At 43.6% G+C, this 27,404-nt stretch overlaps 1 protein-coding gene and 1 long non-coding RNA gene across 6 annotated transcripts in view; one reads left to right on the top strand and one right to left on the bottom strand.

The window, feature by feature from the left end:
* Positions 1-4,238: 4,238 nt before the first annotated feature.
* The window catches only part of ythdc1 (YTH domain containing 1), a 50,757-nt gene continuing 27,591 nt past the window's right edge, over positions 4,239-27,404 (bottom strand). For 4 of the 5 annotated variants that reach the window (XM_033018448.1, XM_033018444.1, XM_033018446.1 and 1 more), the window contains 6 exons: positions 24,974-25,056; positions 9,774-9,810; positions 9,647-9,686; positions 9,471-9,536; positions 7,150-7,284; positions 4,239-5,471 (listed from right to left, as the gene is read on the bottom strand). In XM_033018448.1, coding sequence (XP_032874339.1) covers positions 5,256-5,471; positions 7,150-7,284; positions 9,471-9,536; positions 9,647-9,686; positions 9,774-9,810; positions 24,974-25,056 — 577 coding nt within the window. In that variant the 3' untranslated portion in view covers positions 4,239-5,255. The remainder of the gene's footprint in view (positions 5,472-7,149; positions 7,285-9,470; positions 9,537-9,646; positions 9,687-9,773; positions 9,811-24,973; positions 25,057-27,404) is intronic. The other variant, XM_033018447.1, reaches the window with a different exon arrangement.
* LOC116971341 lies at positions 22,678-24,105 on the top strand. The gene is made up of 2 exons (XR_004411477.1): positions 22,678-22,891; positions 23,886-24,105. It is a non-coding gene; the product is annotated as an uncharacterized LOC116971341 (long non-coding RNA).

Below are 27,404 nucleotides of genomic sequence, written 5' to 3'. Positions count from 1 at the left end.
ATGCAGCAGCTTGATCGCCCCGACTCCAGAAGCCAAGCACCCCATCAACAGAGGGCTCGAGGCCCCCGACCGCAGGAGAACAAAGAAGGGAAGAGATTGAACTGTTTTTCACCTTCCATCACAGTGAGGAATGTGGAGGAGTCACTGTGGTGGATGTTTATGTTAAAATGGATTTTGCGTGTTTTGGTGATTTTTATTGGTATGACTGTATGGCAAATCAAATTCCTCGTATGTTGCAAAACATACTTGGCTAATAAAGTATGATTATGATTATTTCTTCAGTTGATTAATTTTCTTTGGATAGGGTTGATTTAATTGAAGTGCATACAATTGTGAGAAGCCTAGAAAGGAAAGATTTGTTTTCCTTGGCTGGGATATTCACAACATTAAATTTCATGACTGCATTATGCCTGTAAGTAAAATAACTGAGTTCATTGTTCATCAGTTTACAATCTAACAGTATGAATGTTGAGTTCTCCAAACAACCCCCTTTTTAATTTACTATTTTTACCTTTCTGTCTTCCTCTGCCACCCCTCAGAGAAGCACCCATTTCTCCCCTTCCACCGACATTACTTCCTCTGGCTTCACAATTCACATATTTTCTATCCTTATTCACATTATTTTGTCTTTTCATCGATGGCCTTTGTCCACCTACATGCCATTGAAAAAGCCCACAAACCTGTATAAAAAAGGAAATGCTGATGCTCGTTCACAAAAGGCACAAAGTGCTGGAGTAATTCAGCGGGTCAGGCAGCATCTCTGGAGAACATGGATAGGTGACGTTTCAGAGTGCTGGAGTAACTCAGCGGGTCAGGCAGTATCTCTGGAGAACATGGATAGGTGACGCTTCAGGTTGGGACCCCTCTCCAGTCTGCGGGCATTATGGAAGAAATCAGTGGAAAGAGTTGATAAATCTGTGTAATCATTCCAGATAAACATAATTTCTGGCAGTAATCCTTGGAACAGCATCCCTTTAGCTATTAATGTATGAAAAGGAAAGGTAATATTTTTTATTTTATCCCAACCTCCTATTTTTTAATGTTTCTTTTTCCAGCTTTTGATAGCAGATGGAGATGAAGACTCATCTTCCGAAGATCGAACCAACTTGTCCTGTTTTGTGTGGGATATAGAGGTGGAGTGGTTTTCAGACTTCAATTGCACACTCAACGGGTGCACAAGGTTTACCAGCATGCTGCCTGGATTAGAGGGCGTCAGCAGACTTGGACATACTTTGAATACTTTCTCAAGAGCATCAGAGGTTGAGGGGAGACCTGATAGTGCATGTCTTGGGAGCAGAAATAGGCCAATCGGCCCATCGAGTCAACTCCGCCATTCAATCATGATCTATCTCTTCCTCTCAACGCCACTCACCTGCCTTCTCCCCATAACCTTTAATGCCCTTACTCAAGAATCTGTCAATCCCCACTTTAAAAATATCCTTACTTACTACTGTTAATCCCCGCCTTAAAAATACCCAATGACTTGGCCTCCACATCCGTCTGTGACAATGAATTCCATAGATTCACCACCCTCTGACTAAATAAATTCCTCATCTCCTTTCTAAAGGTTTGTCCTTTTATTCTGAAGCTGTGCCCTCTAGTCCTAGACTCTCCCACTAGTTGAAACATCCATTCTATCCAGGTCTTTCACTGTTTGGGAAGTTGGAAAGCCGGAAGAGGGGCTGGACAAAGCCTGGCCAGTAATAGGTGGATATAGGATATAGGTGGGGGGGGGGCAGGCAGGGTTTGTTAGGCAGATGATTGGACAAAGGCCAAAAAGATAGGTGTGATACAAAAGGATTCAGTGTTGCAAATTGTGAATTATTTATTTTCCTTGGTGGGGCACAGGGTAGAAGGGAAGGATTGTAGTCATCTAAAACTGGAGAGTTCGATGTTCATACCGCACGCTTGAAAGCTGCCATAGCGGAATAGAAGGTCAGTGTTCCTATGGTTTGTGTGTGGTTTCACTCTGGTAATGGAGGCAGCCGGGGTCAGTGTTGGAATGGGGGAAGAGATTAAAATGTTTGGCAACTGGGAAACGGCCTTGGCAGATTGCGTGCATGTATTCGGCAAAACGGTCACAGTCTTGCCAATGTAGAGGCGACCACATCAGTAACACTGGAGATGGGGGCTAGAGAAGGTGCACGTGAACCTAGGTCCCACCTAGAGGGATTGCTGGGCTCCGTGGATGGAACGTGAGGGAGGTGACAGAAATGCCACAGGTTGACGTGTTGGATGCAGAGGCTGGCGGGGGTGCAGGCGCAGACCCGGGAACTCTATCCTTATGCCAGTTGGGGGACGCAGGCACCCCCCTCCCCCGTGCCCCACCTGGACTCTCACCTATTTTTCCCCTTCGCCCTACATTCCTTTCTTTAGCTTCACAATTTGCAACTTTTCAATCCTTTATGTCCCACACCATGTCTTTTCATCTTTGGTCTCTGTCCAACCATCTGCCTTTCTCACACACACCTCCCCACCTCCCCCCCCCCCCCCCCCCCCCCCCCCCCCAAATGTAAAATGTCCTGCTTCTTAAAAACTCAAATTATCAAATTTGATGATGTTTCCATAGCTCTTTCATACTATATTCTATACAATGCTGCTCAGTATAGAAGATAGACACAAGAAGCTGGAGTAACTCAGCAGGCCAGGCAGCATTTCTGGAGAAAATAAAGTGACGCTTCAGGTTGCGGACCTTCTTCAGACTGAGTCAGGGGAAAGAGAAACGAGAGATGTGGATGGTGACAAATGAATGAAAGATATGCAAAAAAGTAACCATGATTAAGACAATGGTCTTTTCAGTCATTTGTTTCACATTTCTCTATATCACCATATATCAATTTGAACGAGCAGCCGGGGTCAAGGGAAAGGGCGTTCACGTCGCGGTCCTGTTTCCGCCAATCTTTCCACCACCACGCACAAGAAAGACACCATTGTATGCAGATGCCGAGAAGTGTGTTCAGCTCTGGCATGTGAGTGGACTCTTGCGAGTGGACTCGACAAGAAGCAGAACTAGCATCTGCAGTTCCTTCCTACACACACTAAATGTAGGGGGCGCTCCTCTGTGTGCAGCCATGTCAGCAGCGCGTCAGTTTTTCCAGCTTTTTAAAAAATTTTTAAGTATGTTTTAAAGTGTGTATTTAATGTTCCTTTGTGTGTTTTGTGTGGGGGGGGTAGTGTGGGGGGGTGAGGGGGAAACCGCTTCGGTCGCCTCCTCCATGGAGAGGCGACTTTTTCCAGGTCGCCTCCCCCGTGGCCTAACATCAAGGATCGGCGCGGCCTTTCCTGGAGACACGCCCGGGGCTTCAGCGGCGGGCGCAGCGTGGACTCTCGGCGTGGAACGGGCGACCCTCGCTGGGGCTCGCTGGAGGGGAGCGCTCCGTTTCGCTGGCCTGGGGCAGCCGGCAGCCTGAAGTCGCGGCCTGAAGTCGCGGTCTGCAGAGCTCCAGCTGGTGCGGCGTCTACAGCCCGGGATCTCACGTTGGGGACCCGGGGGAAGAAGAAGCCATCACTGCCGGCCCGCGGCCAACTTCTACCGCGGGTGCGGCATGGACTTACCATCACCCCTGGAGGGGAGCTTCGACCGCCGGCCCTGCAGTCTGCGGTGCTTCTGGCTGCGGCGGAGACTTTAAATCTCGACCGCCGGCCTGCGGCCTACAACAATCTAAAGCCGCGGTCTCCGGTGAGGAAAAGCCGATCCTGGACTGACTGGACTCTGGTCCTGTACACGGGGGGGGGGGGGGAAATGGAGGAGGACTGGCCAAATGTTTGTGCCTTCCACCACAGTGATGAATGCTGTGGTGGATGTTTGTGTTACAGTTTTATTGTGTGTTCTTTATTATTGTACTGCTGCTGACAACCCAAATTTCCACCAACCCTGGTTGTGTGGCAAATAAATTATATCTATCTATATCTATTCAATATAGGTTGCATTTTCTCGCGTTTCAAAGGCAAAAATTAGCTCTTTTCCATGTCTACGGTTCCGATTGTACACAATGTAGTTAAGTTCATAAGTAACTTTATTGCAAGATCAGTAAGGAGAGGGTGCCTCTCCATGGAACAATGACTAAATCAGGATATGAGCACCATTCAGCATATCGTCCAACAGGAATATTACATCACAAGCAATAAGCAGTTTTCTGAATGTTTCCTGTGCAGGACAAATGCATGGATTTTTTTTGTTAAAGAAACAATAACATTTATGGAAAATGGAACAATGCAATAAAGTAAAAAGGGAACAGTGCAGGCCTATATAAATTTATTAAAATTGAAGTGTTGAGATTACAATTATGAACACCATCATAAAAAAACCTAAGATTAACATTGTGTGGATGGATGCCACCGATTCAAATAAATGAAAACCATCCAAACTTTTACACATACGCATAACCAATTGGCATATTTAACAATTTATTAATTGAGGCTTGGTCCAGGCTATCTACACGAAACATTTTCATACCAAATGACATTATCTGAATTGTTACTTTACATCCGTAAGTACAAAGGGAGTAATCACTTTCAACACCAGTTTATGGAATAAATCAACACACGCCGAAAGTAAGTGTTTTCCTCGTTTATTTTGTACAAAAGTTTTGCAGTTAAAGGTAATGTAACAATTTCTACCATAAACTTACAGTAAATCTATCAGGCCACTGCGTGCTTTTTTTTTAATTTTTGGGAGAAAAATAATGGACTTTAGCATTGATTAAATGCTTTAAGCAAGGGATTTATTTAAAAAAAAGTTAAAACTGGATTGCAATTATCATTGAATATTGCTTTCATCATTAACACTGAAAAAGTTGAAATCAAAAATGAAGTTTTTTAAAAAAAAGGTTACTTGCTACAACATTAGATCCACGATCAGCCCATTATATTTAAGTTGCATACTTAATAGCAGCAATATTTTCCTCATTAATCCATGTGCAACTACATACAACAAAGTCTATACCAAGGGCAGATTTCTTCCTTACAGCTTTTAATTGAATGGAGGGTAAATAGTTTGTTTTAGACATTGACATTCACATATGAAGGTCATCAGAAAACTACCATCCCCTCAATATATCGTTCCGCAAAAATCTGTCCTTCTAAGTTCAAAATTCAGTTGATATAGTCCCACATGCATGAAAGCAATAAACATACAAGGATCGCAGTAAGTTTGAATATGTAATTTAACTTAAAAAAATAAAAATAAAAAAGGAACAGTTCCAAACATCTTTCAGCTACTGTAAACAAAAATGGACAGTGCTTCAGCTGGTGAGCTATCGCCTATATCGACCTCGTTCCTTCTCTCGGTCTCTCTCTCTCATCCTTTCCCTCTCTCGATCGCGTTCCCTGCCTCGATCGCGTTCTCTGTCCCGCCGGCTGTCCCGGGGTCGTTCCCGCTCTCTCTCCCTCTCCCGCGGTCTACTCCGTCGGTTGGCGACAACTGCCTGAGTGCGACGAAGGAAGTCATCTACTCTCATATCATAGTCATGCTGTTGGAGAGAATGAGAGGCAGAACTGAAGAACCTAACCACCCCACAAAACATTTCACCCCACCACCTCCGAGCAGATGGACTTCTAGTCAAAACTTGGATTCGGACACAGGCTTCAATGCTGCATCGAATGCTGCTCCTTTCCAATTGGGAGCAGAAAAACATTTCACATAGGTTCCAAAAACATGTTCCTTTAAGAGGACACACAAGTTCTACCAAGATATTACTCACTAAATATACAGCTTATGTATCTATCATCTGCAGAACCAACAGCTAGAAGATCTACACCAATACAAACATTTCATTTTAAACTTTATTTTTAATTTGAAAGAAATGTTAAATGTAACACTAGGATGAATATGGCTCAATATATTCCTTCAATGCTTATGCTAAATTTGTTAATGTTAAAAGTTTTTATAAGATTGTTCATTTTCATTATAAAGACTTAAAAATTACATCCAAGTGCCTGGATATTCAAATTGACAATTGAATTTACTTTGTAGGATATGACGACCCCTCCGTCGACTTAGATCCACACATACTTAGAGAGCCCTGTCCCACTGTACTAGTTCATTCAAGAGCTCTCCCGAGTTAAAAAAAAGTCAAACTCATGGAAGCATGTAGAATGTGCCTAATGGGTACGTCAGAGCTCGGGGACGTCTCTTAGCGGCTCGTAACGCTAACGGCAGGTACTCGGCAAACGTGAAGACTCGTGAACATTTTTCAACATGTTGAAAAATGTCCACGAGAGGCCCGAGCACCGACGAGCGGCCTTTACCGTAAATCTCCAAGTTCGAATCAGGGCAAACTCGGGAGAACTCTTTGAATGAACTCGTACAGTGGGACAGGGCTTTAAGGGCACCAAGGGCTCTCTAGTACAATCCAGCAGAGTAGTACACAGGAGAAACTGCAGTCATCACTTTTTACAGGGTCAGCTGCTTGCTGGCCATCAGCATCAACAAACACGTTTAGTTTAGTTTAGGGGTACAGCACGGGAACAGGCCCTTTGGCCCACCGAGTCTGCACCGACCAGCGATCCCTGCACACTAACACGACCCAACACACACTAGGGACAATTGACATTTACACCAAGCCAATTAACCTACAAACCTGTACGCCTTTGTAGTGTGGGAGGAAACCGAAGATCGCGGCGAAAACCCACGCAGATCACGGGGAGAACGTGCAAACTCCGTACAGACAGCGCCCGTAGTCGGGATCGAACGCGGGTCTCCGGCGCTGCAAGGCAGCAACTCTATCGCTGCCCCACCGCGCAGCCCATATTATATGGTTGTACTCCCAGGTTAATCACAACAATTAAGAGCGGAAAATACCTCAATTCCTAGGAATGCAATCTTCAAAAAACTGCAAACGAGCAGCTTGAGCATTTGAATCAACCTGAACAATAGGGTACAAGGGAAAACTAAACGTTTCAGCTATTGCTTCATTTATCGTTTGAGTCAGAGACTAAATGAAAATAACTCATCCCATTCATCAAGAGTAAAAATTTTGATCTAAAATTGCATTACTTTCAATTATGATTTATAATCTGTACTCCATATAAAATATCTCCATTTAACAGGAAGCAGCCGAGCAGACTATTAACAGGAAGTGCCATTCATGTCTTGACATAAGCAGTTATTGGCAAGATGGCTGCACGAATCCAGCAGAATGTACCTACCACTCGCTTGTCTCTATATCTTGCTTCATGTGGGACAGGATGATGTCCGGAATACGGTGGGTGTGCTTGAGGTGGTGGGGGGTGATGTTGGTAATACGGATGGTGAGGAGCCTGTTCCATGCCAGGGTAAGGTGGCTGCAAATTGCAAACACTTTACGTGTTAATACTGTCTTTTCAACAGAGAGTTCTTCCAATGAACCGCAGAACATACAATCGCATCCAATATTTAAAACATGAGCACTTTTACTTCAACCAGAGGGTGCTGAGACTAATGTGCAGCAGTGGAAACACAGGTAGTTTTCCAGGTTCCGTCCTGTGCTCGAGTGCTGTGTGGGGTTCACACATTCTACGTAACCTAATGGGCTCCCGCGTACATCCCAAAGATGTGCCGCTTGGGAGGCTGACTGGCTGTTGTAAAGCACCCCCTGATGTGTAGGGAGTGTGGTGGAATCTGGGAGCAAATGATGGAAATGTGCGGAAAATAAAAACAAATGTTAGCAGTGTACGATTCATTGAAATGGGCGCTTGATGGTGAGTGTGGATTTAATGGGCAGATGATTTTCAATACTGAGTGGATCTAAAGACTTAATCAGAGAGAGAGAGACAGAGAGAGAGAGACAGAGAGACAGAGACGGACAGAGACAGAGACGGACACAGAGAGAGACGGACAGAGAGAGAGAGACGGACAGAGAGCGAGAGACAGAGAGAGAGAGACGGACAGAGAGAGAGAGACAGAGAGAGAGAGAGAGACGGACAGAGAGAGAGAGAGACGGACAGAGAGAGAGAGACGGACAGAGAGAGAGAGACGGACAGAGAGAGAGAGACGGACAGAGAGAGAGAGACGGACACAGAGAGAGAGACGGACAGAGAGAGAGAGACGGACAGAGAGAGAGAGACGGACAGAGAGAGAGAGACGGACAGAGAGAGAGAGACGGACAGAGAGAGACGGACAGAGAGAGACGGACAGAGAGACGGACAGAGAGAGAGAGAGACGGACAGAGAGAGAGAGACGGACAGAGAGAGAGAGAGAGACGGACAGAGAGAGAGAGAGACGGACAGAGAGAGAGAGAGACGGACAGAGAGAAAGAGACGGACAGAGAGAGAGAGACGGACAGAGAGAGAGAGACGGACAGAGAGAGAGAGACGGACAGAGAGAGAGAGACGGACAGAGAGAGACGGACAGAGAGAGACGGACAGAGAGAGACGGACAGAGAGAGACGGACAGAGAGAGACGGACAGAGAGAGACGGACAGAGAGAGACGGACAGAGAGAGACGGACAGAGAGAGACGGACAGAGAGAGAGGGAGACGGACAGAGAGAGGGAGAGGGAGACGGACAGAGAGAGGGAGAGGGAGACGGACAGAGAGAGGGAGAGGGAGACGGACAGAGAGAGGGAGAGGGAGACGGACAGAGAGAGGGAGAGGGAGACGGACAGAGAGAGAGAGACGGACAGAGGGACAGGGAGACGGACAGAAACTTCAGAGAGAAAGAGACTGACAAAGAGAGAGACAGACAAAGAAAGACGGATAGACAGATAGAGACAGACAGACAGAGAGACAGACAGACACACAGAGACAGAGAGATGAACAGAGAGACAGACAGAGAGACGTTCAGCGAGACAGACAGAGAGAGAGAGACAGACAGAGACGGGCAGAGAGAGAGAGAGAGAGACAGAGACAGACACGGACGGACAGAGAGCAGAGAGACAGGCAGAGAGAGACAGACAGAGACAGACAGAGACAGATAGACAGAGACACAGACAGACAGAGACAGAGACAGAGACAGAGACAGAGACAGAGACAGAGACAGACAGACAGACAGACACAGACAGACAGACAAACAAAATGAGAAACTGGGCTTGAGAGCAGATCTCCAAGGTGCAAAAGCAATAAAAGTCGGCTCCTGAAAGAAAAGTGAGGCGAGCGCTGTGCAGGGAAATCAGGACTACTTCACATGACTTGTGTCGCCAGATTTACAACCAACGAGTCATTTTGAAAGGATGTTATGAAAGCTGCAGCATAAAGATAATGAATACAGAGCCCCAATTGAAGTTGATGTAGATAAAGGGAAAACACTTGTCTCAGTGGCAAGATTAAAATGTACAATTGGCTTGTGCGGTTGGGGTAGTGTTGAAATCAGATGATTTCAAGTGTTTCACTTGGCCTGCAATGACAACTTTGCACATTGGTCAGAATGAAAAAGATCATTACAATCATCTCATTTTGTTTCATGAGAAATTTCACTAGTTTAAAAAGTGATCACTTTCACTGGTTTTAAAGGATCTAAAGTTTGCTATGAAGTATATTTTTGCACCAACTCACCATTCCTTGCCAAGGTGGTGGTGGACCAATGCTGTGATGGAATTCCCTCATATAATCATTGTAGGACTGTGAACAAGAGATTTGTTGTTTGAAACCAAGCTTTGAAATGTATTTATCAATACATTGGAATGTTTTGATTTCACAGACTGAGTGAGGTTTTACAAAAATCAACTTACTCCGTTTAAAAACACATCGCGTCTAATGCCGGGAAATCGTCTGTTGAGATATAAATTTTTAAATGATGATCAAGTTAATACAAGCAAAACACAAATGCAACTGAGTCATTTAATTTAGATAACCTACCTCTCCGCTTCTTGGTACCGTGGGTCCTTCATGTACCCTGCCCAAACATGAACACATTAGCAAGCACAATTTTGCATCACGGCCCTTTACACAGGAATCCATCTCATTAACACAACAGGCAGATACATTGACACAATGCCGCGCCATTGAAATAAGTCAGGTGCAACCATCCACTTCACCAAAATGCACAAATAAAGTGTACGCGGTTTCAACTGAATGCGAATGAAGCTGCAACAAACTGAAGACTAAAATATTTCAACAGAACACACAATTGCTGCTGCCAATTTACGGTCATGCATCAACATTCACTGGTCACATGCGATGTTCAGAATATCCCTTTCAATTTTTTTCCCCAAACAAGTTTCTGCACAAAGGTATATGGGGTTAGGAAGCCTATTTCAAGAAAGTCTATTGTGTAGAAAATATTAGATATAAAAGATTTAAGGGACAATATTTACTCAACAGCCAAAAGTCTGTAGCCTCCTTGTGCTCTGGTATTTCATTTCATTCTTCACATGGTTAAATTATGTTTCATTTTTAATTGTCTACTGTATATCGTGTTGTTACTTGCGAGCAAAGCACCAAGGCAAATTACTTGTATGTATACATACTTGGCTAATAAAATGTATTCTATTCAATTTACCAGAGCATGGTGCCTATGTGAGTCTAGCTGCCAGAGGAAGTAGGAGAGATAACCATATAACAATTACAGCACGGAAACAGGCCATCTCGACCCCTCTAGTCCGTGCCGAACACATAGTCTCCCCTAGTCCCATATACCTGCGCTCAGACCATAACCCTCCATTCCTTTCCCATCCATATAACTATCCAATTTATTTTTAAATGATAAAAACGAACCTGCCTCCACCACCTTCACTGGAAGCTCATTCCACACAGCTACCACTCTCTGCGTAAAGAAGTTCCCCCTCATGTTACCCCTAAACTTCAGTCCCTTAATTCTCAAGTCATGTCCCCTTGTTTGAATCTTCCCTACTCTCAGTGGGAAAAGCTTTTCCACGTCAACTCTGTCTATCCCTCTCATCATTTTAAAAACCTCTATCAAGTCCCCCCTTAACCTTCTGCGCTCCAAAGAATAAAGCCCTAACTTGTTCAACCTTTCTCTGTAACTTAGTTGCTGAAACCCAGGCAACATTCTAGTAAATCTCCTCTGTACTCTCTCTATTTTGTTGACATCCTTCCTATAATTAGGCGACCAAAATTGTACACCATACTCCAGAATTGGCCTCACCAATGCCTTGTACAATTTTAACATTACATCCCAACTTCTATACTCAATGCTCTGATTTATAAAGGCCAGCACACCAAAAGCTTTCTTTACCACCCTATCTACATGAGATTCCACTTTCATGGAACTGTGCACAGTTATTCCCAGATCCCTCTGTTCACCTACATTCTTCAATTCCCTACCATTTACCATGTACGTCCTATTTTGATTTGTCCTGCCAAGATGTAGCACCTCACACTTATCAGCATTAAACTCCATCTGCCATCTTTCAGCCCACTCTTCCAACTGGCATAAATCTCTCTGTAGACTTTGAAACTCTTCTTCATTACCCGCAACCCCACCTATCTTAGTATCATCTGCATACTTACTAATCCAATTTACCACACCATCGTCCAGATCATTGATGTACATGACAAACAACAGTGGACCCAACACAGATCCCTGTGGCACCCCACTCGTCACTGGCCTCCAACCTGACAAACAACCATCCACCATTACTCTCTGGCATCTCCCATTCAGCCACTGTTGAATCCATCTTGCTACTCCCCCATTAATACCCAACCATTGAACCTTCTTAACCAACCTTCCATGAGGAACCTTGTCAAAGGCCTTACTGAAGTCCATATACACAACATCCACTGCTTTACCCTCATCAATTTCCCGAGTAACATCTTCAAAAAATTCAAGAAGATTAGTTAAACATGACCTTCCAGGCACAAATCCATGTTGACTGTTCCTAATCAGACCCTGTTTATCCAGATGCTTATATATATTATCTCTAAGTATTCTTTCCATTAATTTGCCCACCACTGACGTCAAACTAATAGGTCTATAATTGCTAGGTTTACTCTTAGACCCCTTTTTAAACAATGGAACAACATGCGCAGTACGCCAATCCTCCGGCACTATTCCCGTTTCTAATGACATTTGAAATATTTCTGCCATAGCCCCTGCTATTTCTACACTAACTTCCCTCAATGTCCTAGGGAATATCCTGTCCGGACCTGGAGACTTATCCACTTTTATATTTCTCAAAAGTGTCAGTACTTCCTCTTCTTTGATCCTCATAGTTTCCATAGCTACTCTACTTGTTTCCCTTACCTCACATAATTCAATATCCTTTTCCTTGGTGAATACCGAAGAAAAGAAACTGTTCAATATCTCCCCCATCTCTTTTGGCTCTGCAGATAGTTGGCCACTCTGACTCTCTAATGGACCAATTTTATCCCTAGTTATCCTTTTGCTATTAATATAGCGGTAGAAACCCTTCGGATTTACTTTTACCTTACTTGCCAAAGCAACCTCATATCTTCTTTTAGCTTTTCTAATTTCTTTCTTAAGATTCTTTTTACATTCTTTATACTCCTCAAGCACCTCATTTACTCCATGCTGCCTATAACTATTGTAGATATCCCTCTTTTTCCGAACCAAGTGTCCAATTTCCCTTGAAAACCATGGCTCTTTACAATTTTTACGATTTCCTTTCAACCGAACAGGGACATAAAGATTCTGTACTCTTAAAATTTCACCTTTGAATGTACTCCATTTCTCTTCCACATCTTTCCCATAAAACAAACTGTCCCAATTTACTCCTTTTAAATCCTTTCGCATCTCCTCAAAGTTAGCCTTTCTCCAATCAAAAATCTCAACCCTAGGTCCAGTTTTGTCCCTCTCCATAATTATATTGAAACTAATGGTATTGTGATCACTGGACCCGAACTGTTCCCCAACGCATACCTCTGCCACCTGACCCATCTCATTTCCTAACAGGAGGTCCAGTACCGCCCCTTCTCTAGTAGGTACTTCTATGTATTGTTGCAAAAAACTATCCTGCACACATTTTACAAACTCCAACCCATCCAGCCCATTTACAGAATGTGTTTCCCAGTCTATGTGTGGAAAATTGAAATCTCCCACAATCACTACCTTGTTCTTACTACTAATATCTGCAATCTCCTTACATATTTGCTCTTCCAATTCTCGCTCCCCATTTGGCGGTCTATAATACACCCCTATAATTGTTGCTACCCCTTTCCCATTTCTTAGTTCCACCCAAATAGCCTCCCTAGACGAGCCCTCTAATCTATCCTGCCAAAGCACTGCTGTAATATCTTCCCTGATAAGCAATGCAACACCTCCACCTCTTGCCCCTCCAATTCTATCACACCTGAAGCAACGAAATCCTGGAATATTTAGTTTCCAATCACAGCCCTCCTGCAACCATGTTTCACTGATCGCCACAACATCATACTTCCAGGTGTCAATCCAGGCTCTAAGTTCATCCACTTTTCTTACAATGCTCCTAGCATTAAAATATACACATTTAAGAAACCCACCCTCTCTTATTCTCTGATTATTTTCTTTTTCTTCTCTCTCCCCTACATTTTGGGTCAGAGTGCTACCATTCTCTGCCCCCTGCTTCACACACTGACTGCTAGCTTTCCCAATTTGAGTCCCTCCCCCCAACCATACTAGTTTAAAGTCTCCCCAGTAGCCTTTGCAAATCTCCCCGCCAGGATATTGGTCCCCCTTGAGTTCAAGTGCAACCCGTCCTTTCTGTACAGGTCGCACCTTCCCCAAAAGAGGTCCCAATGATCCAGAAACTTGAATCCATACCCACTGCACCAGTCCCTCATCCACGCATTTATCCTCCACCTCGCTCCATTCCTACTCTCACTGTCGCGTGGCACAGGCAGTAATCCTGAGATTGTTACCTTTCCAGTCCTTCTCCTTAACTCTCTACCTAACTCCCTAAATTCTTCTTTCAGGACCTCTTCTCTTTTTTTACCTATGTCGTTGGTACCTATATGCACCACAACCTCAGGCTCCTCTCCCTCCCATTTCAGGATTTCTTGGACACGTTCAGACACATCCCTGACCCTGGCACCAGGGAGGCAAACTACCATCCGGGACTCCTGTCTGCGTCCACAGAATCGCCTATCCGACCCCCTGACTATAGAGTCCCCTATTACAATTGCCCTCCCCTTCTTTTCCTTACCCTTCTGAGCAACCGGACCGGTCTTTGTGCCAGAGGCCCGGCCGCCGTCGCTGCCCCCAGGTAGGATGGGTACAATTACAATGCTTAAGTGCCTGTCCCACAGGCATTTTTTATGCGACTGTCATAGTCGTAGCAGGTCGCCGAAAAACCGGCGACTGAACCTCCCCTACACATTGTCTACGACAAGCCACAACAACCTACCACCTAGTCGACGTCAAGCTACGGCAAGCTACCGACAACCAGCGACCCATATGGGCGTCCACCAACGACAGCCTACGACCACACAGGTGACAACTATGGCAACTGAAGTCAACCTCCGTCCACCCGCGACAAACTACGACAAGCAACGACCCTGACGGCGACAACTGAAGACAATTCAGTCACCGGTACCTGTCGCCGGTTGACGTAGGTAGAGGCCAATGGAATTCACCAAAGTCAGCACCGGCGACAACCTACGTGACCTGGCAACAACCTATGACAGCACCTACGCCAGGAGGAGTCAAGCTACGCTCGTTGGCATCAACCCACTGTCGCCGAAATTTTTTGAACAGGTTGAAAATCCAGCGGCGACCAGAAAGATGATACGACTCTTTGGGCAACTGAGGAGACTACTCACGACATACAGGTGACACCCCGGCGACCATGTGGCGACAGCCTAGTCGCCTGTAGTCACCTAAAAAAATAGCATAAATGAGACAGGCCCTTAAGAGTCATTTGCATGAGTGCATGGATAGCAATGGCTTAGAGGAATACTGGCCAAATGCAGGCAAGTAGGACTAACTCAGGTAAACTTGGGAAATTGCTCGACGTGGACTAGTTGGGCCATGAGGCTCATTTCCGTGCTGCATAAATGAAGTTCCATTATAAAGAAAGACTTTATATAGGAACTGAAGATAAATGAAATAGTATTATTGGGCTTCTTACTTAATTATTCATTAAAGTATTTTCATTAGGTTGGGAACCAAACATTTGTGAGAGCAATTCACAAGAAATATTAAAATACCCAGTCCAAAAAGTCTTTCAAAGAATTCACCCAATTGTCACCAATTCGTTTGAGCCTTACGATGCCTTCAAGAATGGTTCAACAGGCACTCGCCTTACTTTTAAACAAATTCTACATGCAGTGCCCTCCATAATGTTTGGGACAAAGACCCATCATTTATTTATTTGCCTCTGTACTCCATAATTTGAGATTTGTAATAGAAAAAATCACATGTAGTTAAAGTGCACTTTGCCAAGTTTTATTAAAGGCTATTTTTACACATTTTGGTTTCACCATGTAGAAACTACAGCTGTGTTTATACATAGTCCCCCTCATTTCAGGGCACCATAATGTTTGGGACACATGGCTTCACAGGTGTTAGTAATTGCTCAGGTGTGTTTAAATGCCTCCTTGATGCAGGTATAAGAGAGCTCATCAGCATCTAGTCTTTCCTCCAGTCTTTCCATCACCTTTGGAAACTTTTATTGCTGTTTATCAACATGGGGACCAAAGTTGTGCCAATAAAAGTCAAAGATGCCATTATGAGACTGAGAAACAAGAATAAAACTGTTAGAGACATCAACCAAACCTTATGCTTACCAAAATCAACTGTTTGGAACATAATTAAGAAGAAAGAGAGCACTGGCGAGCTTACTAATCACAAAGGGACTGGCAGTCCAAGGAAGACCTCCACAGCTGATGACAGAAGAATTCACTCTATAATAAAGAAAAATCCCCAAACACCTGTCCGACAGATCAGAAACTCTTCAGGAGTCAGGTGTGGATTTGTCAATGACCACTGTCTGCAGAAGACTTCATGACCAGAAATACAGAAACTACACTGCAAGATGTAAACCACTGGTTAGCTGCAAAAATAGGATGGCCAGGTTACAGTTTGTCAAGAAGTACTTAAAAGAGCAACCACAGTTCTGGTAAAAGGTCTTGTGGACAGATGAGACGAAGATTAACTTACATCAGAATGGAGGAGAGAAGGAACTGCCCAAGATCCAAATCATACCACCTCATCTGTTAAACACTGTGGTGGGGGTGTTATGGCCTGGGCATGTATGGCTGCTGAAGGTACTGGCTCACTTATCTTCATTGATAATACAACTGCTGATGGTAGTAGCATAATGAATTCTGAAGTGTATAGACACATCCTATCCGCTCAAGTTCAAACAAATGCCTCAAAACTCATTGGCCGGCAGTTCATTCTACAGCAAGACAATGATCCCAAACATCCTGCTAAAGCAACAAAGGAGTTTTTCAAAGCAAAAAAAAAGGTAAATTCTTGAGTGGCCAAGTCAATCACCCGATCTGAACCCAATTGAGCATGCCTTTTTATATGCTGAAGAGAAAACTGAAGGGGACTAGCCCCCAAAACAAGCATAAGCTAAAGATGGCTGCAATACAGGCCTGGCAGAGCATCACCAGAGAAGACACCCAGCAACTGGTGATGTCCATGATTTGCAGGCTTCAAGCAGTCATTGCATGCAAAGGATATGCAACAAAATACTAAACATGACTACTTTCATTTACATGACATTGCTGTGTCCCAAACATTATGGTCCCTGAAATGGGGGGGACTATGTATAAACACTGCTGTAATTTCTACATGGTGAAACCAAAGTGTATAAAACTGGCTTTTATTAAAATCGGATAATGTGCACTTTATAACCACATGTGATTTTTTCTATTACAAATCTCAAATTGTGGAGTAGAGGCAAATAAATAAATGATGAGTCTTTGTCTCAAACATTATGGAGGGCACTGTAGCTTTTATTTAGTAATATGTAAAGATTACAAACTGCCTTCAGTTGCTTGGTTCAAAGCTAAAAACCTAGCACTTTAGGGGGAAAGTGCATAGATTCAGACGACATTTCATTTCAGAGTTAATTGCAGGATAAAATCACATGCAATTCTCTGCAAATACCAAACTGTGCTTCCTATTAAAAACACAAAACCAGTGGGCCATTTAAACTCAAGTAGCAGCGTTCGCTAATAGGCCCATAAACTTTTTAAACTAAATTTATCAGGCGGTATTGTTCATAGTTAGACACTGAATTATATTTTAAACAGAAGGATAGCAATCGAGCTGGAATTTTGTCTTTCTAGATTGCTAGATTGCAGATTATTTTATAATTAACAAAAGCAATCAACACTATCCTCAGTCAGACGCGACCAAACACTATGATAAGAGGGGAAAAGACTTCTGGATAATTCGGGAATTCGGAAATTCCTGAACTACATTCTGTAACAATTTACTGTTAGGCATTCATAACCTCGCTGGTTCTGTACATACTGATCCAGATCAATCACTGAAATTTTATCAATGGACCTCGAGAATAGAAAATGGGCATTTTAATTTTATATTGAATTCTACAGTGCAAGTATTCTGCATTTACTATCACCGCCTTGGAAAAGCTTTATGTAAATAAAGTGGAACTACTCTATATACAAGACAGCAAGAAATTGCAGAGTTATGGACACAGCCCAGACCATTAAGCAAACCAACTTCCATTGACTCCTTCTACACTTCACGCTGCCTCAGCAAGGCCACAAACATAATCAAGGACAAGTCTCATCCTGGTCAATCCCTCTTCTCCCCTCTCCCATCAGGCAACGGTACAGTAGTTTGAAAACATATACCTCCAGATTCAGAAGGTAGACAAAAATGCTGGAGAAACTCAGCGGGTGAGGCAGCATCCATGGAGCGAAGGTATAGGTGACATTTCGTGTTGAGACCCTTCTTCAGAATGATGTGGGGGTGGGGGAGGGCGGTGGGGCGGGAAGAGGGAAGAGGCGGAAACCATGGGCTGCGGGAGAGCTGGGAAGGGGAGGGGTAGGATGGAGAAAGCAAGTACTACGCAAATAGAAATAGGAAGATATTTCAGATGAATACGTGGCTTGAAAAATGGTGCAAGTGGGAGGGATTCAAATTTCTAGGGCATTTGAACCAGTTCTGGGGGAGGTGGGACCAGTACAAACAGGATGGTCTGCACCTGGGCTGGAATGGAACCAATGTCCTTGGGGGAGTGTTTGCTAGTGCTGTCGGGGAGGATTTAAACTAATGTGGCAGATGGGATGGGAGCATGAGCAGGGAGACAGAGGGGTGTAAAATGAGGGTAGAAGCAATAGGTAAGCAAGGTGAAAAGTAAGTGTCAGGCAGACAAATCCACGGCAAAAATCAAAAAGGGCCACTTTTCAATATAATTGTATAAGGGGTAAGAGTGTTGTAAAAACTAGCCTGAAGGCTTTGTGTCTCAATGCAAGGAGCATTTGTAATAAGGTGGATGAGTTGAATGTGCAGATAGTTAATAATGAATATGATATAGTTGGGATCACGGAGACATGGCTCCAGGGTGACCAAGGCTGGGAGCTGAACATCCAGGGATATTCAATATTCAGGAGGGATAGACAGAAAGGAAAAGGAGGTGGGGTAGCATTGCTGGTTAGAGAGATTAACGCAATAGAAAGGAAGGACATTAGCTTGGAGGATGTGGAATCGATATGGGTAGAGCTGCGAAACACTAAGGGGCAGAAAACGGTAGTGGGAGTTGTGTACAGGCCACCTAACAGTAGTAGTGGAGTTGGGGATGGCATCAAACAGGAAATTAGAAATGCGTGCTACAAAGGTAAAACAGTTATAATGGGTGACCAATCTACATATTGATTGGGTGAATCGAATTGGCAGGGGTGCTGAGAAAGAGAATTTCTTGGAATGTATGCGGGATAGTTTTCTAAGCCAACATGTAGAGGAACCAACGAGAGCAGACTATTCTAGACGGGGTATTGAGTAATGAGGAAGGGTTAGTTAGCAGTCTTGTTGTGCGTGGCCTCTTGGGCAAGAGTGACCATAATATGGTTGAGTTCTTCATTAGGATGGAGAGTGAAATAGTTAATTCAGAAACAAGGGTTCCAAACTTAAAGAAAGGTAACTTTGAGGGTATGAGACGTGAATTGGCCAAGATAGACTGGTAATTGATTCTTAAAGTGTTGACGGTAGATATGCAATGGAAGGCATTTAAAGACCGCATGGATGAACTACAACAATTGTTCATCCCAGTTTGGCAAAAGAATAAATCAGGGAAGGTAGTGCATCTGTGGATAACAAGGGAAATCAGGGATAGTATCAAAACAAAAGATGAAGCATACAAATTATCCAGAAAAAGCAGCCTACCAGAGGACTGGGAGAAATTCAGAGTGCAGCAGAGGATGACAAAGGGCTTAATTAGGAAAGGGAAAATAGGTTATGAAAGAAAACTGGCAAGGAACATAAAAACTGACTGCAAAAGTATTTATAGATATGTGAAGACAAAAAGATTAGTTAAAACAAATGTAGGTCCCTTGCAGTCAATAACAGGTGAATTGATCATGGGGAACAAGGACATGGCAGACCAATTAACTAACTACTTTGGTTCTGTCTTCACTAAGGAAGACATAAATAATCTGCCGGAAATAGCAGGGGACCAGGGGTCAAATGAGATGGAGGCACTGAGTGAAATCCAGGTTAGTAGGGAAGTGGTGTTAGGTCGATAAATCCCCAGGGCCAGATAGGCTGCATCCCAGAGTGCTTAAGGAAGTATCCCCAGCAATAGTGGATGCATTAGTGATAATTTTTCAAAACTCTTTAGATTCTGGAGTAGTTCCTGAGGATTGGAGGGTAGCTAATGTAACCCCACTTTTTAAAAAGGGAGGGAGAGAGAAAACGGGGAATTACAGATCAGTTAGTCTAACATCGGTAGTGGGGAAAATGCTAGTCAGTTATTAAAGATGGGATAGCAGCACATTTGGAAAGTGGTGAAATCATTGGACAAAGTCAGCATGGATTTATGAAAGGTAAGTCATGTCTGACGAATCTTATAGAATTTTTCGAGGATGTAACTAGTAGAGTGGATAAGGGAGAACCAGTGGATGTGTTATATCTGGACTTTCAGAAGACTTTTGACAAGGTCCCACATAATAGATTAGTATGCAAACTTAAAGCACACGGTATTGGGGGTTCAGTATTGATGTGGATAGAGAACTGGCTGGCAGACAGGAAGCAAAGAGTAGGAGTAGGGTCCTTTTCAGAATGGCAGGCAGTGACTAGTGGGGTACCGCAAGGCTCAGTGCTGGGACCCCAGTTATTTACAATATATATTAATGATTTGGACAAGGGAATTGAATGCAACATCTCGAAGTTTGAGGATGACACGAAGCTGAGGGGCACTATGAGCTGTGAGGAGAATGCTAGGCGGCTGCAAGGTGACTTAGTTAGGTTGGGTGAGTGGGCAAATGCATGGCAGATGCTGTATAACGTGGATAAATGTGAGGTTATCCACTTTGGTGGCAAAAACAGGAAAGTAGACTATTATCTGAATGGTGGCCGATTAGGAAAAGGGGAGATGCAACGAGACCTGGGTGTCATGGTACACCTTTCATTGAAAGTAGGCATGCAGGTGCAGCAGGTAGTGAAGAAAGCGAATGGTATGTTAGCATTCATAGCAGAAGGATTTGAGTATAGGAGCAGGGTGGTTCTACTGCAGTTGTACAGGGCCTTGGTGGGACCACACCTGAATTATTGCACACAGTTTTGGTCTCCTAATCTGAGGAAAGACATTCTTGCCATAGAGGGAGTACAGAGAAGGTTCACCAGACTGATTCCTGGGATGTCAGGACTTTCATATGAAGAAAGACTGGATGGACTTGGCTTGTACTCGCTAGAATTTAGAAGATTGAGGGGGGATCTTATAGAAACTTACAAAATTCTTAAGGGGTTGGACAGGCTAGATGCAGGAAGATTGTTCCCGATGTTGGGGAAGTCCAGAACAAGGGGTCACAGTTTAAGGATAAGGGAGAAGTCTTTTAGGACCGAGACGAGAATTTTTTTTTTTCACACAGTGGTGAATCTGTGGAATTCTCTGCCACAAAAAGTAGTTGAGGCCAGTTCATTGGCTATATTTAAGAGGGAGATAGATGTGGCCCTTGTGGCCAAAGGGATCAGGGGGTATGGAGAGAAGGCAGGTACAGGATACTGAGTTGAATAATCAGCTATGATCATATTGAATGGCGGTGCAGGCTCGAAGGGTCGAATGGCCTACTCCTGCACCTATTTTCTATGTTTCTACCTGAAATTGGAGGTCAATTTTCACACCGCTGAGGTGTAAACTACCCAAGCGAAATATAAGGTGCTGCTCTCCTCCAATTTGCGGTGGTACTCACTCTGGCCATGGAGGAGGCTCAGGACAGAAAGGTCGGATTCGGAATGGGAGGGGTAGTTGAAATACTGAGCAGCTGGGAGATCAGGTTGGTTAATGCGAACTGTGCGGAGGTGTTGGGGCGAACTGTGCGGAGGTGCTGGGCGCAGCGATCGCCAAGCCTGCGCCTGGTCTCACCGATGTAATATTCATTGATTCAGATTCAGGGACAGTTTCCAGCTGAACGATTCTCTCATCAGTGCAGTCCTTCTCCCATCTACCCCATTGGAGACTTTTAAACTATCTTTGATCAGACTTTATCTTGCACTAAATGTTATACCCTTCATCCTTTATCTATGCATTGTGGATGGCTTAATTGTAAAAGCGACAAAATGCTGGAGTAACTCAGCGGGACAGGCAGCATCTCTGGAGAGAAGGAATGGGTGACATTTCGGGTTGAGACCCTTCTTCAGGCGGGTCTGAACTGTAATCATGTGTAGTCTTTTCTTTGACTGGGTAACATGCAAGCAAAAGCTTTTCACTGTACCTCAGCACACAGGACAATAATAAACTAAACTATTTGGGAGCAGAACACGTTGTCACTATGTTTTTAGTCAACCAAGGATATATTTGTTATATTTATAAATTCGCGAGCATTGCCACTTTTCATTTCACTGTACATCTCGTATGTGTATGTGACGAATAAACTTGACTTGATTAGTCTTAAATATATCATGCAGTTTTCATATTATTGGGAATTTTCTGGAATATTAACTCAGATAAGCACACTTCCAGCAGAGGATACGTTCACCTCTACAAATGAATTCACAATGGTTATATTAAACTAGGTTCCACCAAACAACATATCACAAAATAGAGAAAAAAATTCAAAGCCTATGTAGGTCGTGGTATTACATTTCATGACATGACAAATATCATCTTCAACAGGGTGTACAAAAACATTCAGCAGTCATTTCCGAGGATCCATATAACTGGGACACTTTTAATAACAAACTAATGGCCACACATGAGCGATTCCTTCCTGAATGGTACGGAGATTCAAAATCAAACTGATGTGGGTGATAACATTTTATGAAAGAAAGGCAACAGTTACAATTGAAAGCTGGAGTTCACAGTTGAAAAGCAAAAAAATGTAAATATGAAACAGTGCAGCACAGAAAGAGGCCCACATTGTCCATGCCGAAAATGCCACCAAGTTCAAGCAATCTCCTCTGCCTGCACCTGATCCATATCCCTCCATTCCCTGCATATCCATGTGCCTACCCAAATGGCTCTTACATGCCTCCATCTCGACCCGACAGAGCATTCCTGGTAACCACTGATTAAATAAACTTGCCCTGATCTTCTCCTTTAAACTTTGCTCTCCCCCTCACCTTAAAGCTATGCCCTCTAGTCTTTGACATTGTATTGTCACTTTGGGAAGCCATGGACTTGGATTCCAAGAACCCTCTGTACATCAATGCTGTTAGGAGTCTTAACATTCATTGCACATTTTCCCTTAAATCCGACCTTCGAAAGTGTAATACCTCGCACTTGCTCAGATGAAACTCCATCTGCCATTTCTCTGCCCATTGCTGTAGCTGATCGACACCCCACTGTATCTTCTGCTAACGTTTCCCACTATCCGCAACTATACAAATTTAGGCGTCATTTGCAAGCTCGCTAATCAACCTGTCTACATTTATGTTCAAGGTACACAAAATTGCTGGGGAAACTCAGCGGGTGCAGCAGCATCTATGGAGCGAAGGAAATAGGCGACGTTTCGGGCCGAAACCCTTCTTCAGACTGACGGGGGGTGGGGAAAGAAAGAAGGAAAAAGGGAGGAGGAGGAGGAGCCCGAGGGCGGGCGGATGGGAGGGTGGGAGGAGACAGCTAGAGGGTGAAGGAAGGGGAGGAGACAGCACGGGCTAGCCAAATTGGGAGAATTCAATGTTGATGCCATAAGGACGCAAGGACCCCAGACGGAATATGAGGTGCTGTTCCTCCAATTTCCGCTGTTGCTCACTCTGGCAATGGAGGAGACCCAGGACAGAGAGGTCGGACTGGGAATGGGAGGGGGAGTTGAAGTGCTGAGCCACCGGGAGGTCAGGTAGGTTATTGCGGACTGAGCGGAGGTGTTCGGCGAAACGGTCGCCCAACCTACGCTTGGTCTCACCGATGTGAATCAGCTGACATCTAGAGCAGCGGATGCAGTAGATGAGGTTGGAGGAGATACAGGTGAACCTTTGTCGCACCTGGAACGACTGCTTGGGACCTTGAATGGAGTCGAGGGGGGAGGTGAAGGGACAGGTGTTGCATTTCTTGCGGTTGCAACGGAAAGTGCCCGGGGAGGGGGTGGTGCGGGAGGGAAGGGAAGAATTGACGAGGGAGTTGCGGAGGGAGCGGTCTTTGCGGAAGGCAGACATGGGGGGAGATGGGAAGATGTGGCGAGTGGTGGGGTCACGTTGGAGGTGGCGGAAATGGCGGAGGATTGTGTTGTATTTGACGGCTGGTGGGGTGAAAGGTGAGGACCAGAGGGACTCTGCCCTTGTTGCGTGTGCGGGGATGGGGAGAGAGAGCAGTGTTACGGGGTATGGATGAGACCCTGGTGTGAGCCTCATCTATGGTGGCGGAGGGGAATCCCCGTTCCCTGAAGAACGAGGACATTTCCGATGCCCTGGTATGAAATGTAACATTTATGTTCAAGTCCTTTATCAAATCACAACCAGATGTCCCAGCACAGATCTTTGCATAACTCCACTGCTTACAATCCTACAGCCAGAATAATTCTTCCACCACAACCCTCTCTTCTATGAGTAAGGCAGCTCTAAATCTAAACGACCAAGTCATCATGGATACGCGCACCTTATACTTCCAGATCCAGCCTACCTTGAAGGACTTCATCAAATGCCTTACAAAAACCTACATAGACAACATCCAGTGCCCTCCCCTCACCAATCACCTGTCGCCTCCTCAAAAACCTTTGTAAGAGGTGAGTGCCCTCTTACGGACAAAGCCATGCTGACAGTCCTTAATTAATCTATTATCTTCCAAATGAGTGCAACCCCTACCCTGAGCAATCCTCTCCAGTAGTTTCCAAACCACTGACACGAGGTTCACTGTCTTCCTGCATTCTCTGCTTTCCTTCTTAAATAGAGGAACAACATTGGCCACTCTCCAGCTTTCCAGGACCTAGTCTGCAGCTGGAGAAGATGCATAGATCTTTGTCAAGGCTCCAACATTCCTCTCTCAAAAACCTAGGATAGATCTCATCATGCTCCAATCTCAAACTGCCTAACATACGAGTTTACCCCTTGCTGATCTTACTGTCCTCCAGGTCCTTCTCCTTGGAGAACACAGATGCAAGATACTCATTTAGTACCTTGTCTAAATACTATACTCATACTATCCTACTGGCCATGTGGTCCATTTCTAAAAGCCATTTTCTTTATCAGTTTATTGCCTATATCTCTTCAATAATTTATAAACTTCCTCTGATAACTGGCTAAGTTAGTTAAAAGCATCAGCACCTGAAGTAGAAACCAAGGGGAATCCTTTCAGCATAACAAATGCCCACTTACCTGAAGTTACAATTATTTAGTCATATTTTATTTTGAGAAATCCAAGGATATCATGTGGCACGATTTTAGTGGCAATCTTAATTGTTCTTAGATTCAAGACTGCGACCAGTAGCATTTTTGAATGGGTAGAAAACAAAGTGCACATTGGGGTAGGTAGAGTTCATTGAAATGTCACATTTCTAACTCGGATTTGAATTCGCTACAAGATATTGACCTGTTCTTTGTGAAAATTCAGGTGGGTAGTCAATCCTTGGTCTCTTTCTGGCGTTATACGACTCAAACTCTTCTGGTCGATGCCTACGCAAATTAGGTAAACAGAATCATTATAAAACAACAAAAACATGAATACAATTGAAAAGACGACCAAATGCAAAAAAAAAAAGTTTGAAGGCTGCAATCAAGCGATGCAAAAATTTCTTGCACTTCACCATCAGAATAACTGTACAAATGAGTTTTACCAAATTAGTTGGATGACTGTCCTATTTTACTGAAATAAATACTGAACTATTTGACTTGGTGCATGGTGTTCTTCTAACAGCAGATTCAAACCTGAATACAAGAGAAAGGAATCTGTAAACCTCCCATTTTTTAAAACAGTGCAGAAAGACCATCAAATTAGATCTGACATCACAAACAAAGATCCAGAGTAAATTACAACCTTAGAGTGCCAATGTGTACAGCTGCATTTCCCAATCGCTCCCACTTAGACCACTCACTGTGGTTACTACAGCAGCAGAAAGCTTAAATAAAACATTTTCATGAAATCAGAATGCAATCCATATATTACACAATAGATCTTTTTGTTCATTCTTAGTGATTCTGATCAATAGCTCAATATATTCACACATGGTTTGAAACAATAGTTGAAAAATATTATCAGACAGCAGAATATCCCCAGTGAAACCAAAGTTCTTGATTATAAAACTTTAAACACACAGCTTAAATATTCAACAATTATCCTATTCTTTCTGATAAATGTGCTGTCACGTTTAACAAAGCAGAAAGTGCATAAACATGGATAAAAAGATCAAGAAACTGAAATCTATTTCAAACAAGGTGATTCATTCCAATGTGCAAGATCAAAATAATTTCCTAACTTTATGGGGAGAAACCATTGGATATATAAAACTGTCAACAAAATTCCTTGGAAGCCTTGTTTGTCCAAAATTATCAGGAAAAACGATGGTCTGTTATGTTCATAATCAATTTTTTACTCTAGTTTTCTGTTGCAAAGAATTTCATTATTTAAATTTAAAAAGGCACAAAAACCATTTGCAGTGAGAAAAATTCATTAATTCTATATCTGGTCTCATTACTGAGCTGAGGTGTAATCAGTTACAGTCTGCATCAATCTCATGTTGCAGGTTAATCAACATCTGCACAAAAGCTTCAAGAATAATAATGCTACCCAATCTGATACTAGGGTAAAATGACTATTAACTAATGGTATGGAGCAGAAGCTTGGGAGATCGCATGCTCGATTAAATCAATGTTCATACAGGTTACCCAGTTTTGATGAGGCAGAAATTACAGCCGAATGCTCAGAGTTGCAATTAATTAAAATTAAAAAGCTCCCTCAGCCCGGTAACATGAGTACTAAAGAAACTGTATTTTTCTCACCCTATTATTTAAAACAAAACAAGGGAAACAATAGCAAGTTTATATAAAAATTCTGGTTAAAGAAGAACATACCGCTTCTTGTCGTTGCTTTTTGACCACGCAAACGAAGATTTTAATTTGACAGTAAAGTTCATAAAGCAGTCCAAACTAATGACTTATGATGCGTGAGCCACAAACATAAAAGAAGGGCCTGGCAGGCTGAGCGTAGGTGTTGTGGTAGCAATGCTACTGCAGTCCAGTGCAAATAAACAAATTCCATTCACAAAGACCTTTAAATTAGCACAGCGAGCCCTTCGGCTTATAACTTCAAAAGACAGCTGGCCGCACAGTCCATATAGCCAAAGGGAGGGGCACTGCCAGGTTTCCTCCTACCTATATCGACAGTCCACTACATCAAAGAAATGGGCCACTGTTGATTATTTTCTACCTACCACAGGTGCTTCTCATGGAAGGAAACATTGGTCAAAGGCTGTATCCCAGCAAACTACATCAATCCATAGTCCTTAGACAGAGTGGAGGGCATTGAAAGACTTAAATCTGTCGTTTGGTAGTTGGCTACAGGCAAAGGCACTAAGCACAGTGGTTACATCAGTTCTTTGAAATTCTCCGCTTTTTTTCCACCGTGTAAACACCCCTTTTCTCCCCCCAGGATTAGGAGGGAAACTGTATACTGTTCGTAAGTAGTGCTCAGTGAGGTGGCTTCAAATTGTACAGGTCCAGAGGCACTGTGGACATCTAGGAAGATCGCACACGGACTCAGCAACATCCACTCTCTGGTTTGTTGCCAGCTCTCCGAGGGCCATCGATTTTCCCTTTTTTTTATTAAAAAAAACCTAACCACGTGGATGTTTTCAGAAGCTCAGCAGCTTGATGGAAATGTATTCATTGTGACTAACTTTAAGGAATACTTTCAATCGGTGTATGCGTCACGGTGACCATGGTGAAGCACCAAGTGAAAGAGTCCCACACTTAATGCTCTTCTTCACCAAGAAGAAAAAATAACTTAACCCAACATGAGATGTCAT

Source organism: Amblyraja radiata, chromosome 3 (genome assembly GCF_010909765.2).
Source record: "Amblyraja radiata isolate CabotCenter1 chromosome 3, sAmbRad1.1.pri, whole genome shotgun sequence".
In the NCBI taxonomy this organism is placed as follows: domain Eukaryota; kingdom Metazoa; phylum Chordata; class Chondrichthyes; order Rajiformes; family Rajidae; genus Amblyraja; species Amblyraja radiata.
This window is presented reverse-complemented; position numbering and strand designations above follow the sequence as displayed.